Source organism: Oratosquilla oratoria, chromosome 12 (genome assembly GCF_046742065.1).
Source record: "Oratosquilla oratoria isolate Oo_2021 chromosome 12, ASM4674206v1, whole genome shotgun sequence".
In the NCBI taxonomy this organism is placed as follows: Eukaryota; Metazoa; Arthropoda; class Malacostraca; order Stomatopoda; family Squillidae; genus Oratosquilla; species Oratosquilla oratoria.
The window spans coordinates 38,207,706-38,225,501 of NC_134788.1; the positions used below are offsets into that span (position 1 = coordinate 38,207,706).

The following is a 17,796-nucleotide window of genomic DNA, read 5'->3' on the forward strand; positions in this document are numbered from 1 at the left end:
ATCCCCACAGTAGCTGGCACTGGTCCTCAAGGCTTCCTATAGATCTCTCCAAGAAGAAACTTTGGACTGTTGTCTGTATTGTGTATTACTGTGAAACCATTTCTATGTCACCAACTGAAGAGGTAGAGTGGGGGGGGGGGGAGCTGTTGCAGGGTATCAGCTCTACATGTGTGAAAAAGTGTAAAAAATACAGCCGAGTTCATCATGAGACCTTAGGCTCAGTCCAGACACCAATCACCAACCGCTTGGGACTGCACCTATTGATGTAGGTGAGGGGGTTAACAGGTTTTGGAAATGGGCAGCTTTGGTGTCCATCTTGAAGGACCATCACATGCAGGTAACCATTATCATTTATAAGAATGAAGAAGACTGCAAGAAACCATAAGGACTACACTAGGCAGTTTAAAGTTGGAGTTGCATTTTTTTTTTTTTCGTAGTCTCTTGGAATATGTTTCATGTGGGCCTTCCGTATGGTCTCTAAGATCTCTTTTACTGCCTTCTCTATGGGTGAAATTAGATTGTTGTAAGTCTATTTTTTTTCTTCATGTAATCTTGCTACTCTTTCTTGTAGTTTGTGTATATCATCTTTTATTGTATATTTAATTTTTTGTCTTCAAGTTCTATGATGATCTTTATGGGGAAGAAGTCTGGGAGATCATAAGTGGTTTTCTAGGTTGTTTGTAGTTAGAGTGAGAATAAACAAATTGTGTCTAGGGATGTTGTTGGTTGGTTGTGTTGGGAAGGTTGTCTGGTGAAGTGTTTGCTGGAATTTGTTATGTTGGAGAATTGTTCTAGCATTCTGATTCCTTTTTTGGTCCCCTGTGTGTGTAGCACACTAAGCAGTGTGTATTGAAGTCACTTGCTAGTATGTGGTTTGTAAGTGCAATGTGAGATTGGAGTCAGACAGGTCGTAACCTGGGGATGTATGTGTGTGTGTGGGGTCAATGAAGATGTCTTTGATGTATGTTTTCTTTGTGTTTGGATTGTTATTATTTCTGTGAGATGTCTGCATGTGATTTTGTTTCTTTTGCTTTGCTGGAGAATAGTATGCTATTGTGTTCTGAGTCTACCTTTGGGTGAGCTTTATCTTCCTGATTGTGGTGTCATCAGTGAATGAGGATAGTGTGGTTTAGGGCATTAGTCTGGTTCCCTGTATAAGTCCTACATGTATGTTGTGCCCGTACAGGAATTTGTGTTTCTGTCATCTGCTGGAGGGGAGCAATCATCAGCTGTTCTTATGTGATATAGTGAAGTAAATGCAGTTGATTCAGATCTATGTTAGGTACAGTCTAAAAACAGTGTCAGCCCCTCGGGGCTGCACCTCCAGATAAAGGCGGTAGTGTTGATAGCTTTACAGTATGGGCAGCATATGGGTGATTCTTTCTAATGTCCATTTAACTACACCACTTGTTGGTCCCTACATACAGTATAAACAGACTCTTGACAAAGTGAATAATATATAAGTTATATATGAAGTCAATTCAGATACTTTAGAAGATGGGGTGAAAACAAATGAAAATAAAATATGGTTTACATATTTAGTATAGAAAATATATAACTGAATAACAAAAATAATGATGATATAATTCTGACATGAAGCTTAAACACAAAATCACAAAAATTAAAATAACATGTATTTGTTAAAGCAAAGGAAAACAATGTCTATACCATATGAATCATTAACTATGACACATGAATAAACTGATCACATACTGAGATAGTATATATAAATGTAAAAACATTCTTCTTTGGACATTAAAAGTTATTATGATAAGGAAACTTTAAGAAAATTTAAGTTTACTAATTGATGAATTCCCAATTGGATTAAGTATGAAGAATAAATTCCCATTTCAATTGAATACATTTTATTTTACACATTAAAACTGGTGCCACATATTCCACCATGTGGCATTCTACTTATGTATTATCATATGGAACATAAACCATAAATTTCTGTTATAAGGTCATCCTGATGAACTCCATACAAAACACCATGCTAAGAGCATTCATAACCTACATTATCATTGTGCTTACAGTTATGTTTCTACAGAAGACACTAAAAGCATCCTCGAACTGAGGAAACAGAACTTACTTATAAAGTGAAACATGATTGTAATCTCTTACACATGGCAGCATATTTTACAGATTTCATTTCTAATAAACACTAGACAATTTAATTTGTTGAAGTGAGAGCCCAAATTTGAAAGAGATCTTGACAAATTGAGACAACTTCCCATCAAATAAAATAATTTTGTGTCAGCTATGACAAAATCTACAAAATATGTTACTGGTGAAGTGATTAAAAGAAGTGAGGTACAGACTAATGACCCATATGCTTTTTTCCAGTAGGCAAATTCTCTTAAAGCCAATCCTTAATTTTCTGTAGGATTTGGTATAATTTCAAATGTAAAAATTTTCATTATATGTACACTGACTGGAAGGCAGTTTACTTATGAAATGGCTTAAAAAGCCAAGCCACATAAAAAATGAGTTATATTAATTTCTAGTATGAACTACTAGTAAATTAATGTTACACAGTTCTAATTAATCCACCAGGGTTACATCATATTGAATATCTTGTGCTTGTGTGTCCACAAGGTTCCTTAAACTTTACAATTGAGTATTTTATATTTATCTAACTGTAGATAAACACAAGTAGGTAATTACAAAATACTAAATCATAAAGTACATCAATAAACGTGCCTCCAAGTGAGAAATTTTCTCTGTACTTAACCTAGGATGAATTATTAATTTTTGTCCATCAATGTGTATCATATTTGGTTTAAATTTCAACTACCCACATCAGTTCTTAATTCAAATTCTACTGTGATTTACAAGTGACAAGTCTCATCCTGTTTTACTTTGCTATTTCTGCTCACAAAGCTATAGTATTTTCTAGATTGTGTTTCCGTGAAGAGTCAGATAGTATGCATACCACAGCACCAATCTAATGCATGCACAGGGATCTTGCTTTACTCAAATCTAGATTCTCAGACATCTGTCACTGAATCTAGAAATCATATATTCTTCTGAAGTGGTTCTTCCAGCATGTGGGCATCTTTCCTGATATGAAGTATGATAATGACTAACAATACAGGTAACTCTCCAATTACTCAGATTCTATTCATGTGAATTCTTCGTTATGTGGCATAAAAAAATAAGGTACTTTTACAGCCTACATCAGAATTTTGAACTGTGCACCAAGCCTCCACATAAGCTCTTCCAAACCATTTATTGACAGATGTCATGATGGCATAGTAAGGAGGGCATGAGGAAGAAGGTGAAGACAAAGAGGAAGGCTGGAAATGACACAAGGATTAAAGAAATAGTTAGACTATATATCCATTTTTTCTATGTGTAGGATTGCTGTTTTGTGTCCATTGCTGTTTAATCGTGTAAGAGATTCTTTTTATAGCTTTTCTTATTTTCTTCATTGTTAGTGACATTTGTGTTCAGTTCTGTATACAATATTTTGTATATGTATAGTAAGCAGTCTGAGTAAATTACATGCAGAAATTTTGTTAACATTTTGCATCTTTTGTACTGTTTTATAATTGCATGTTTGAGAAAATAGTTCTTTGATAGGATCTCCCCCAGTAGGGTCCACTTTTACCAAATTTTCAAACTTATCCCCCCTCCCCTGCCCCACATTTAAATTATATCAGTTGGAAGAAATTCTTTTTATGTGAATTCTAATTGTGTGACATCTTCCCAAACCTAACCTTTACATAAAAGGCGAGTTACCTGTACCATTATTTTGTCTTTACATATCCTCATATAATTTTTTCTTTTATATCATCATAATATACTTAGTATTCTTAAATCAGCAAAAGAACCACTCAGCCACCAGGGGTCATTTGTAGACAAAAGCCATAGCAATAATACCGTGGGTCTATTTGTGAGCTTTCTTGGTTGTGTGCTTCATAATATGTCTCTTCAGATGGTCATTTTTAGGAAATGCAGAATCACACATTGTACACTTGTAGGGCTTTTCCCCTGTGTGTTTCCTTATGTGTTCTTTCAGACGATCACTCTTTGAAAACGTGGCATCACAAAATATACATTCATAGGGCCTTTCCCCTGTATGTGATCTTATGTGCCGCTTTAGATGATCACTGTTGTTAAATGCAGATTCACAGTGTGGGCAAGCATAGGGCCTCTCTCCAGTATGTATCCGAATGTGCCGTTTCAAATGGTCGTTCCTCGTAAATGAACTCTCGCAGTACGTGCATTTAAATGGCCTATAATAATTCTCCTCCTCCTGAGCTACCATCTGTTGATTGTCATCAGCCATAGAAGCATCATTCTCTTCCTTGACAATCTCAGTTACTTGATTTACGTCTCCCCCCTGCTCTGCCTCTCTACTTGAGTTGACGTTCTGCTTGTAGCCGTCTTGCATACCTCCACCTTCCAACACCTCATTAACACTTGATAATGATTCCATTTTTTTATCTTTTCAAGTGAATACTCTCCACCAAGTCAACCTGCAATGAAAGGCCATAAATCAAGTTGAAAGTTATTCTGTGTATCTTTCCTTCATTGTTTAGAGTAACCTAAAACTAAGATATGTGAATGACTTAATACATATTTTCTTGGAAAAAAGTAATAAAGAAAAAAATCCACACTCATGGAATTAGAAAAAAAGAATTACATCAAATGCAGTGCACGTACCCATTTTCCTGGTTCTGGCTTGTTCCTGTGGTATATCCTTGATGGTTAGTACTCACAAACTCAAAGTGCTACCAACAATAGCTATATGAAAATGTAAATGTTCTCCTTTGTATCTGAGGTACATAGTTGTAGAAAAATTAGAAAACAAAATTGTATATAATTAAGATGTATGCACAGTTCAACTGAGGCTCAGTTAATGTATTATATATATTTCTCAATCAGTCAATATGTTGCCTCAGGTGATTCACCATGGTCTTGGACCACATGTTGGACTCGTGATCGACAACTTTTACCCTCCTGGATGAGAGGTCACAGTTTATATATATATATATATATATATATATATATATATCACCTATTTTGGGTAATGCTATGACCTTACACACACACACACACACACACATCCAACTCCCCACCCACAAGAGTAGGAGACCCATCATTCCCAGGTAACTCAAGTAATGAATCATTCATCCTTAACACACCTGTACCCACATTTTTCTTTAGGTCACATTACCCAACATTTACCGAGCAATCCTCTTTTAAACCTCCACAAGGATGGCAGTCTCTTTTTACCTTATTCTAAGAACTACAATTTGAAATAAATAAAAACAAATCCCAGGTGTACTGAATCTTACAATGACCATTCATAACCCATTTATTATATCAACCCCCCTCCCTCCCCTACATGTGATCAAAATTCTCTATGATAGTTGACACAAAATCTCCAAGGGGCGCTCATGCCTTAGGGGTTCATTGAATTTTAACCCCCTCATTTATCTATTTATTTTTAAATTTCTATAATAATACACTGGCAACTCTTGCCATTTTTGGCTTCAGTCACAGATCGTATTTTAGTCTTCCTCCAAATTTCATAAAAGCCTCTGTCTCTTATTCCTCTTAATCCCTACACGATGGTGATGCACCTGCCAAACAATTCTATTCAGCTCAGGATACACTACCTTAGCATAGAGGTTCTAACTACTTTGAACCTTTCATTGCAACAATGCACTTCACTTTGGGTACACTGTTGTAGTAAAGAGGTTGATCATTTTGCATCATCGAGAGAATCCAATATTTTTTTTTTCTGAGGTCATATATGCTAAAAATATAAATAATGGTAGCACCAACCCTTGCAGTGCTCATTCAAGAATTTACCCTTGATCACTCCCATTTCCCCTGGATTCCAAACTCATGTAAGGTACTTTATGGAAAGTTTTGCTTAAACATGAACAAATGTAGTATGTCCATTCATTTCTCTTGCAAGATATCAGTGACCATGTCTAAGAAAATCAATACATTTCAAACACATAAGTCTCCCCATGTAGAATGTGAATTCTTTTAAATTCTCATATCCCATATGTGTAATAAATTTTTTTTTTTTTTTTTTTTTTACCTAAACTTCACACTTGCCTTGTACCTACTTTGATTCAAGTCTGATCCCTGACATTGTCCTTACCCATATGAATACAAAGGACTACATCTAAGTGCCTTATGTGGAAGTTCCTCATATTTCTATTCTTTCAAATAACTTTCCAACTACACTTGTGAGTGACACTGGTCTGTGACTGGATCTTCCTTAATTTGTTTCTTCAATATGATAGAATGTTTACCCCATTCCAGTGAGAAGGAGAATTGCTGCCCTGGCTATAACAAGGCCATAAGTACATATGGGTGGAGATTCAAAAGGTTAGATTAGAACCTAATTATGGAAGTAATAGCTTTGGCCATTCTTATATCAGATAGTTCCGAATATTCAGGAATAAAAAATAATAAACTATCAAAGCAGCAAAATATTATAATATACTGACCAAATCTGGTGAATTCTGCTTTCTAAATCTGTTTCAGTACAATATGGATTAAAACAATGTGCAAACTTAGACAATACTTTTATTGTTTCTTACAAGACAAGCCTGCTAATATAGTAAGCATATATATGCACACAAAAAATACAAGTACATGTAAATACTGCATACAAGTGCACACATGAAATGTATTATATGCATGCACACACGCATCCACACCTGTATGCACACACACACACAGACATATTACATAATTGAAAAGGAAGAAAATATATATATAATATATATATATATATATATATATATATATATATATCACTGGTGAGAAATGTAGTAACACATTTGTAAATCACAATTAACACCACAGTTGGACAAAAGAGAGTTGAGTAAGCGAAACTATATATTTCGATTGCTAACAGCAATCCTCTTCAGTAGTACAAAGTGGAAGAAGGATGCTATCTTAAATGGCAACCTCTTACAAAGGAAAGGGAATTTGGAAAAGAAAAAATTTCACTACCCCAACCCAGGTCACATTGGGTTGGCATAGTGACATCCATTCTTCTCTAAGTTCCTTTTCCTTTGTAAGAAGTTGCTATTTAAGATAGCATCCTCCTTCCACTTTGTACTACTGAAGAGGATTGCAGTTAGCAATCGAAATATATAGTTTTGCTTGCTCAACTCTTTCTTTCATCCAACTGTGGTGTTAGTTGTGATATATATGTGTGTGTATATATATATATATATATATATATATATATATATATATATATTTATATATATATATATATATAAAATAGAATGCCAGATCTACCCTACAAGATAATATGCAGCAGCAATGAGGTCTCCATATGAAAGTGACAATTGAAAATAATCAGACAGCAACTAATTTAGTTCCTAGCATTGCAGATGAAATATATGAAGAAAGTAAAAACAACTAGTTCTGCCACTGTTGACAGAAGAGGAAGAGGCGGGTTGACAGTAGTGTTCAGGTCATTACAGGAAGTAAATAAAACTGACAGAGATCTCAAGGTTTGGAACAAGAGAGTATTATCACATCATTGAAACAAACTGAAGACCTGTGTAAAGGATATCGATAAACAGTTTTCCACATAGCCCTTGCTAAAAGCACGAGCAAATTCAAAACGAAGTATGACAGTTGGAGGAAAACAAGACCCAATGACGTAGAAGCTTCAAAGCCACGCTTTGCATGGACTATTTGTTCCTACAGTAAGGTTTCCAATGACTTCAGCCCTTATATCTAAGAGCTTAGAATAATTAAGGGAATAAATTGAAATGAATATACAATTATTGAAGAAAATTCAACTAGTGGAAAGAGAATCTATTCATTCAGGGGCATGGGGATGCTGCAGAGATGCATAAAATTGCTTTGTGGCAGCCAAAATAAAACAGAAAGTGATGGACAGTAAGGAAAGGGCTGATATGGTATAGCCCATTTGTCACCAATATTCTTTCTTTCTCGACCAAGAAAACTCCCAGCAGTACCTGTTATGGAAAATGAGAAGGCAATTTGTGGAAACCCAACTTCAAAGGACAAAAGAAAATCCACCCATCTTATGGCAGCTAGGACTTTTTGAAATTTTAAAGTTGCCAAGTATCCGTTCTGTCACCACCACCAACATCACAGCCCCAATGCCGCCTACCCACGTGATTCTAACCACTGTTTGTGAGTCTTAGAATTTTTTGCACACACAAAAATAAACACACATACATTTGTTTATAATCATAATGTATGTATGATCAGCCTTCAAAGTTCACTACAAGACCACCTTCCTAACCCCTTGGAGGGCCCCCTGGGATGACACAGCCTTTATACTTCACCAGGGTGGATTAATGTGGTTTGGTATAGTGTCATGGATGGAGTGCATGTGATGTGTCAAGCATATTGGCATGGCTGTAGTTATAAACAGACTCAGTACTGCTCCACAAGGATTCTTAATCTGTGCATTGCAACTAGGTATATATATATATATATATATACACATGTATGTTGTAAATACAGTACCTCTCATTAACGGACATTAATTAGCTGTGTTTGCAGTGTTTTTGCTGTTTTCGGTGTTTTTGGTGCTGTTCTTTAGTGCTGTGCAATCACTATGCCACCCAAAAACCACTCCAAATCAACGGATTATTCACATCAACGGACACCATTACCCCCCTTTTAGTCCATTAATGAGAGGTAGTACTGTATACTGTACAATAATTATAATATCCAGGTATATCATATATAGGTATATATACACATGTATACTAGAAATATATTGTATTTACCTAATTGTAATATACAGGATAAGAACCACATTTGTGGAGTCTCGTTTCTGTGCCGCCATAAGCCAATTTAAAATGGTGAAGACATTGGGACAAGACCCTATGAGCACACTTATTACGTGTACTTTACAATTAAGTTCATATAATTTGGTAAATACAAGCAAGTGCACATATTTCCTCTTTATTTAAAGTAATTCTTCCCCAAAACCATAGGAGTGTTGGAGGACTAAAGGTGGCAGTACACAAGGCAAGCATGCTACTTCTTTTTGCTACTTTGAGCAGAAACAACTTCGGCTACAATATTCTAGACTTCAGGAAGAACTTCTCGACAATGTGTCTAACATCTGTATAGGTTCAACATACACTGAGCTTCTTACTAGATATTGCAAGAGTCATCTCACATTTGGAAATTTGAAAAACGAGACCATAACTGAAGTTGTTTCTACTCAAATGAAATAGCAAAAGCAAGTAGCATGCTAGTGAGAAATGTCAAGTGTGATGTCACCTTCAGTGTTCATTACAAAACGTATGAATCGAAGTTTCTTTCATCCTTTATATCATCTTTCACCAAGCAGTAATTAGGCACAACAGAAAAACATTCTCGCTCCTTTCACTCCCATCACACTTGTCCATTTCATACCTTTCTGCTTAAACCATGCAAAAAATAAATAAACAAAAAATAATAATCATAATAAAATAAAATCTTCCTCTAACAATAGTAAGTCTGGTTATCCTCAGTGATACCTTTCTGCTTAAACCATGCAAAAAATAAATAAATAAAAAATAATAACGATAATAAAATAAAATCTTCCTCTAACAATAGTAAGTCTGGTTATCCTCAGTGATACCTTTCTGCTTAACCCATGCAAAAAATAAATAAATAAATAAAAAATAATAATAATAGTAAAATAAAATCTTCCTCTAATAGCAGTAAGTCTGGTTCATCCCCAGTGTACTCTTCAACTATCATTTCACTTGCATTTACCTTTGTAGTTGTAAGGTACAGAAAAGAGCTACACTTGTGGGCCTTATTATTATCATCATTACTTTATTTTCTTTGTCTCTTGAACACTCAAAGCTGTATTTGATTCAATTCAGCATTTTGTCTTTTTTGAGGCAAGAACAGAATACAGTGCAGTAATTATATTGAATTATTTATTAAATTAATTATAAATGTTTTGCTCTCATATTTGGATGTACAATATTTTGACACAAACCATTGTATATGCTAAGGTATTACGCTACATAATGTTTGTTCATATACACCCACTGTAGGGATTTACAAAACTCACAAATGTCCTCTCAGTACATAATCTGTTTATAGGCTGAGGACTCTATACTTGGTTTCCTTCATCCCTGGGTGGTCACCAACATATAACCAATAAAAAGGTGATCTACACCCACACTTCAAGTTCAAAACATCTTAAATGTACATATTGAAAATAAGGGGGAAAATAAAAGAGGTGACAGAGAAACAAAAATCTAAGAACTGATTCCCTCCTTTGCAAAATGGTCATAGCATAGTGCACTTGTTCATGGCAAAGTCCCAGGTTCAAGTCCTTCTTGTTTCAAAATATAAATTCAACAGACATACAACTAAGGGGAAATACACTTGTAAAGATACAAAACAACCTAAAACTGAGTGAAAAAGGTGATAAAAAAAAAAAAAAAAAAAAATTGTGTGTGCTTGGTGCCGACATCTGTGTTATTCTTTTGACCTCTCAGTTGAATATAATCCCTTGACACCATTTAGGGTACTGTGATGCCACTTGGCTTTTGTGAAAATAAATTTCAAAGGGTGTTACTACCCCCCACTAAAGTGTTAAGCAAAGTTTCAAGCCCATTACTCTAATGACATCATCTCCTTATCAGAACAGAACCACTTGATCTCCTCAGAATAAAATCTGTAATAGGTGTGACCATACCAAACCCTCCTCCTCCCAAAGCTTCAATACATCTTGCAACTGCCTAACCCATATAGGATACAGACTGTACATTTTATGATCATGGCAGTCAGTATTTTAGGGACTTAGCGACATCCCTAGAGACCAAATCATTCCTCTTTTATGAATGGGGACTAATATCTACTCAAAAAGAACGTTGATCACGTTTCATTTCTACCATCCCTCCATTTTGCTAACTTCCTCAATTTTTTTCTTTTCCACTTCTGCCTTTTCAGCAAGATGTTGTGCCCAAGGACAATAGCATGTCTGCACATAATGCTATGGCAATCCAAGCAATAGGAAAAAAAAAATTAGAAGAGATTATATTCTAATAATTCTTTGCCTTGAGCTATGACCTACAAAAACCACCTATGAATTATTCAATGGCAAGTGAAACAATTACTAATATCAGTGAGAAAGATCTGGGAGTGTTTGTCATGAGAATACAAAAAGCATCAAAATTTGTTTCAAGCCTTGCAGATAAACTATATAGAGAGATCAAATATAGTGGATGTGCTATCATTAAAAGAAGATTAAGAGGTGACACCAATACAATGTTCAATTCAATGAAGAGAGTGGATAATTGAGATTATTGAAGGGAGTAGATAAAACTGACAGATAATTTCTCATATCTCTTAATCTGGGATGGAAAGAGCATTTTAAGGTCTTAAAGACATGAAGAAATACAATTTCCCAGGGTGATGGATCAACTCCTAGAATAGCTTAAAACCATGAACAAATCTATAGCTAAATATGAGAGCCAGAGAGACAGAAAAAAAAAAAAAAAAAAAAAAAAGGAGAGAGAGAGAGAGAGATGGGACACAACATGTATAGTTCCATTCCTGTATATTACAAGTGAGTAAATATAATTAGGTAAATACACACATGTCCAAAATAAAGAACATACACATTTACACAATGTACTTCTTTATACTGTATATTTACATCTTATCACACTGCACTATCTTATGTACAGGAGGGATGAGAAGTATATGAATAGAAATGAAATTTAGCAAACGAAAACAATTATGAAAAAGAAGAAACGGATGCCATTCTATGCAGTTTCTGTTGAAAGGTTTCATGTTGGCAAGGTAAAATTACTTAAAAATTGAGGCAACTATGATACTCTTTCAAGTCACATATAACAAGAAACTATCATTCACAAACTTTCTGCCTTCACCTTCACAATTTAGCTTTCCTAATTTGTATAACAGTGCTTCATTACTGTGTACCTAAATTCTAGAGTTCTCATATAGTGTAGGATACATAATTCTTAAAAAAAACTAAGATATACTAAATACCCATTTCACAAGGATCACAAATTCCATGATTTTCTGGACACAATTTTTTTCAGTTACCGGTTTCCAAGGAACTTTGTTTTCAAATTCATAAGCCTGCATGAAATCCACACATCTAGTATCATGAAAAAATAGTTATAATCACAATCCCTGATGGTTATATCCTGAACTCCCCTTTACTACTATTAAGTTAAACAATAAACTTTTTTATTTATAGTGACATGTACTTGATCCATTTGTTGTCTTGACATAGTTTTTAAATTTTATTAAAGTTGTGCCAGAAAGTTTCATTCAACTGTGAGGAGGACCTCATACTGATGGAGTTAACCTCTTTGATATGACGACACACTTCTCAGAGTTTGTTCTGGTGAATACCAGATGTTTTTATTCAGTCGAGAAGAGGATCTCATCCCAAAGGGATTAAATGCCAGTGCCCAGTACCTTAATATAAAATATGCTAAACAGGTTAAAGATTAATTCAATTTCCAATACTTCTAGACACCTTCATAAAAAATTTCAGTTAACAGCTGTACAGTGCCAAAATATTCAAGCACTACATATGATTAAATCTGAATAATGAATACTGTCATGAGTTTCATTATTTCATGCACATTTCATCTGTGCTAGAATACACTAATTCATTAAATTAGACTGCCTTTAAATGATGCTTAATTTGCATAATTTATGATTACATAGAATCATTAACTTATGGTTCACCTACATATAATCGGAAGCATAAGTTTCCTCCTAATGTAAAGCTGCCTGCACAATATATTACAAGTCTTGTTTCAGGTTAAATTACTGTGAATTTTCACATTATAGGAACCCAAACCATGAGTCAGGTACCTAGCCTGGCACCTACACATTAGAATGTATTTTCATGTGAAGAGTGAGGGCATCTGATTCCGTAAACAATGCTCCGCACTGAGTGCACACATAATGTGTCTTGTCGGCCGGAATTTTGCCGTGATTCTTAATCTGAATTCTGTCGGGAAATCCCGACTCCCAAGGAACATAGATTGGAGTTTCTCCAGTATGTGGCCAAACTGGCCTCCTCAGATATGAAAGCTGAGTAAGCGGAACCTCAGCAATTTTGCATTTTTCTGGGTTCTCCGTCATATGTTTCATAAGATGCCGTTTCAGGTGATCGCCTTTTGTAAATGCAGCACTGCATTGTGTACATTTGTGGGGCTTCTCTCCCGTGTGTGACCTGGTGTGCCGATTTAGGTGGTCAGTATTAGAGAATGCAGCATCGCAGTATTTGCACTTGTGCGGCTTTTCCCCAGTGTGCCGCATGGTGTGCCGCTTCAGGTGATCGTTCTTGGAAAATGCACTTTCGCAGTACGTACATTTGTAAGGCTTTTCACCCGTGTGCGTCATAATGTGTTGCTTCAGGTGATGCCGCTTGCTGAAGGCCGAGCTGCAATAAGTGCATTCATGTGGTTTTTCACCCGTATGAGTTCGAATGTGTTCCTTAAGGCGTTCACTCTTGGCAAATGCTGACGGACAATACATACATTTATACGGCTTTTCTCCTGTATGCGTCCGGATGTGCTCCTTGAGACGATCACTCTTCGAGAATGCTCTCTCGCAATAAGTACATTTGTGAGGCTTTTCGCCCGTGTGAGACCTTATATGTCGCTTTAAGTGATCACTGTTGTTAAAAGCCGACTCGCAATATGTGCACTTGTATGGTCTTTCTCCAGTATGAGTGCGAATGTGTCGCTTTAGGTGATCGTTCTTTGTGAACGAACTTTCACAGAACGTACACTTGTACGGTTTATCCTTCGAATGTGTCCACAAGTGCTGCCTCAGGTTTCTTTTCGAAGAACAAACGATATTACATATCAAACATTTGAAAACTTTTTCCGCCTCCTGGCTTAGCACGTGCTGCACAAGTTGGTTGTGGCCTATGAAAGGATTATTGGCCGGAGGACAGACAAGCTGTTCTCCAACCTGGGTTACGTTTGCCCTTAGCTCGGCCTCCCTACTCATGTTGATTCTTTGCTGGTAGGCGTCCTCCATATTTCCACTTCTTAACATCTCATTCATACTTGACAATGACGCCATTTTTATTTTTGCTACTGTGTACTCTCCACCAAGTCAACCTGCAATAAAAGGCCATAATGAAATTGAAAGCTGAAATTTTACTCACTTTCAATATTAATATGACCTAGAACAAAAATCATATAAACTAACCCATCAGGTACAAAACAGGTTACACCATCGAAGATGATAACCTGAGCTAAAATTCCAAATTCAATGCCATTTCAGCATGGTAAACTTCAAGTTATACCATGAAACAATACTACACCATGTGTGGAAGAGTATTATGCATTAGTTCACAAATATAGAATGAAAATAATAATGATGACACTGATGATGATAATGAGAATAACCAATAATACTAATAATACTAATAATAATAATAATAACAATGATAATAATGAATAATAACAATAATGATAATGATGCTAAATAATAACAATGATAATAATAATTATAATAATAATAATAATAAAACAACAACAATATTAATAATGATAACAATGAATCAATTTCATACCAGGTCTTCCTTGCAGAAGACCCGCATCTCTCAGGCCACTGAATTGGTCCACAAGTCACTCCAAAAAGAAATATGGTATTGTTATCTAGGTAAGGCAGTATAGAATGAGTTGTTCTGTTTATTGTGTAGCAATTGTGTCTGAGGCAATTTGAGCCTGTGGTCAGGCCTATTCTGTGTTGGTACAGTGTTTTTGCTTATTATGGGAAACATTTCTTGGATGTCCTAATGTGTGGAAAAGTCGAGTGAAGTATGAGTTTCGGGACTGGTCCTGGCATGTTTGTTTTGTGATCCGAGTGTATATGTAGCTTTGTACAGATGTGCTGTGAAGTATAGGAGGTAGGTTGTAGACATTTGAGTGGTATGTTGCTTGTATATATTTTTTTGTGTTCAGTTGGTGGGTGCTTATGTTTTGTGATAAGAAGGATGGATGGGATTCAGGCTTCTTGCATAGAACTGTGTCCCTATCATTTTCTTGTGATCCTATATGGTGAGGGTTTTGGTTTTCCAAGTGTAGGGGTTCTACTACTATGGTTTTAGCCCATCCAGTTATCATTCTTAGTGCTTTGTTTAGTGCAGCTTGTATGGTGTCTTTGTAGGTTACCGTACTATGGTATTAATTGGGTGTGCTTTTACAAACTGCTTGTATATTATGACTTGTTTCATTCTCCAAACCAAACCTACCCTTACTGCTGATCCTAGTTTGTTTTCTTGTTGACTTTCAGTATCAAGTCCTTGTTGTAATAATAGTAATACATACATACCAAAAACCCTTTTTTATAAGGGGAAAAAGGTTTTCTGGAATGTATGTACTAAGGTTATTATTATCATTTTTACATCAAGGATCTAACAGTGAGTCAGCAAGAAAATAATAGTAATAAAAATTAAAATGATGATAATAATAATAATAATGATAATAAAAATTATGACTATCATTAATATGTTCCAAATTTTAGTGGCTTTGAATTTTAGTCATTTCTGGCAGTGAAGTATAATAAACAAAGCAGGATTCCAAACTATCATGAGTTAAGTTTTATTATATATATAGAAACTTAATGCCAAATTGGCATTTTCAGTCATATTGAAAATAATGATAATAATAAATAAAACTATAAAGTGAAAAAACACAGCCTTGCAATTGCCAATGTCACTAACATATCAGTTTCACAATGTTCAAAATCATCAATACTAGCTTTAAACAGCTTTTACCAAATTATTTCTTTAAGTTTCAAATGTTTGCAATTTTCATTAAGTATCTATTCCTGCTCACTTCCTTTATCTTTAATTACATGTCAATGTAATTTACAATTTTCTTATACAACAAAAACAAAACACTACTAGTGCTGACAGAGATACTTGCAATGAGTAATTACAACAATTTTCATGCCAACAGAAAACTATCAACTGATACTACTGCATAATAGTTCATCTTTGCTGAAACACACCCCTTCAACCTGGTGAAGTAGTCTATAAAGTGTTTTTATTCTATTCAGACAAGGGAAAGCCTTGGTGTAGTAAAAAAATTTATTTTCTCTTACATAAAATCTCATTTCATGAAGAAGGAAGTAAGGGGAACCTACTGAGCAGCCAATGTCCCTAACCACCAATCAATCCATCTGTTGCCCCTGGTCTCTCTTGCAAAAGACCTGTGGCCTTCAGCATGATCGTATAATTGTGTGCAAGAACTGTGAAAGATAGATGAACTGGTTACCTTGAAGAACTGAACATTTTGGCAATCAACTTTGTATCTGAACTGGAAAATCATATATATCACATCTACTAAGCATTTACGTAAGAGTGGTTGACGTGAAACGAAGGCCCAGATGGTAAGGTGTGTCCAAATTTGGAGAGAAACCTATGACAAGGTACCTTACACATGAACTATTAAAAGTTAGAGCACACTGAAGGACTTAAAAGGTAGTATTCAATTGGAATGAGTGAAGGATCTTCTGAAAGACTGGTACACGCATTTACCAAAGGCTATTCCCCTTACAAGGGAGGTAGCCAAAAATCAAAGGCATAAAAACTACTACCACCCATTCCATCCCCAACAAACTCTACTCCCATCCACCCTCTTCCCTCCCTCTTTTCTTGGCACCACCTGAAACAGCAGTAAGGGCAAAGGGCACTGACTAACAGGGAATGGTTAACACAAACTCCTGTAATGGTCTTGATCTGTGTAAATGATTTGATGGAAGGAACGACAATCTATAATAACATGTATGCAGATGATGCAAAGATAATGAGCAGTCACACAGAAACTGAGACAGTATATACAACTGCAGCCAAGTGAGCTGAATGAACTTCAACACCAAAAACTGCAAAATATTGGAAATGATATCCGTGATTTCTGAAGCTGAAACATCCGGGATCACATGCCACTATTTTGTGTTGTACTGACATTATTTTTCAAAATTAAACTATACAGACAAAAGAAAAAATAATAATAGGTTCCCTATCATTGTAAATTGTCATCCATATCTACTATCCAAATTTACAAAATGTGCTTAATGTTTAAAATAAAAGAATGGAAAATTCCCAAACAAAATAAATCTTATGAATCATTCATATCAATAATTACAATATACATACATGTGCAAAATTACCACCTTTCTATCTGTTCAACACAACTCCCTTAAACTAAACTTTAAATTAGTACACTTGTTCTATTCTTTCTGGAGCTGTCCTGTGTAGGCACTTTATTGTATTTATAATTATCTATGTTTGGCCTTTTCATCACTTGCTGCAATGTGTAGATAAAAAGGAAAAGAAAATTAATACATTAAGTATTTCTATGAATTACATCCTCTGTCTGAAGATGTAATACACAAAGTACTTACTGTCTTCAATTTCTTTTCTGTGGTAACTTTGCATACATTTTTTAGTGAAGTTTTGCCTATGTATATAAAACACACACAAACACAGACACACACACACACACACACACATTTCTACATAGCAGTGACAAATGCAGAACTAAGAGATAAGGTCATACAGACAATTTCACTAATGGAAATACAGAAGGACTGACAAAATTCTTTGAAGAAATTAATTGGAAGAAGTTCAGAGGCAATTGGAAACATGGAAATTGGACAATTTCCTGGAATTTTATAACTTAGGTATGGAAAAGTACGAGCCAAGAACAAGTGAGAAATTAAAGAAAAAGAAAAGAAAAAGAAAAAGAAAGAAAAAAAAAAAAAAAGGACCAATTTAGCAGGTATGGGCAGAGACAG

General features: G+C 35.2%; 1 protein-coding gene across 1 annotated transcript; it reads right to left on the bottom strand.

Moving 5' to 3' along the window:
* Positions 1–1,707: 1,707 nt before the first annotated feature.
* LOC143032050 (uncharacterized) lies at positions 1,708–13,755 on the bottom strand (the record flags this gene model as incomplete). Its single annotated transcript, XM_076196517.1, is given in 4 exon segments — positions 1,708–4,452; positions 4,672–4,696; positions 12,004–12,115; positions 12,863–13,755. Coding segments are annotated over 4 exon segments (1,590 nt in total), but the record flags the coding sequence as incomplete, so codon positions are not given.
* Between the last annotated feature and the right edge of the window lie 4,041 nt (positions 13,756–17,796).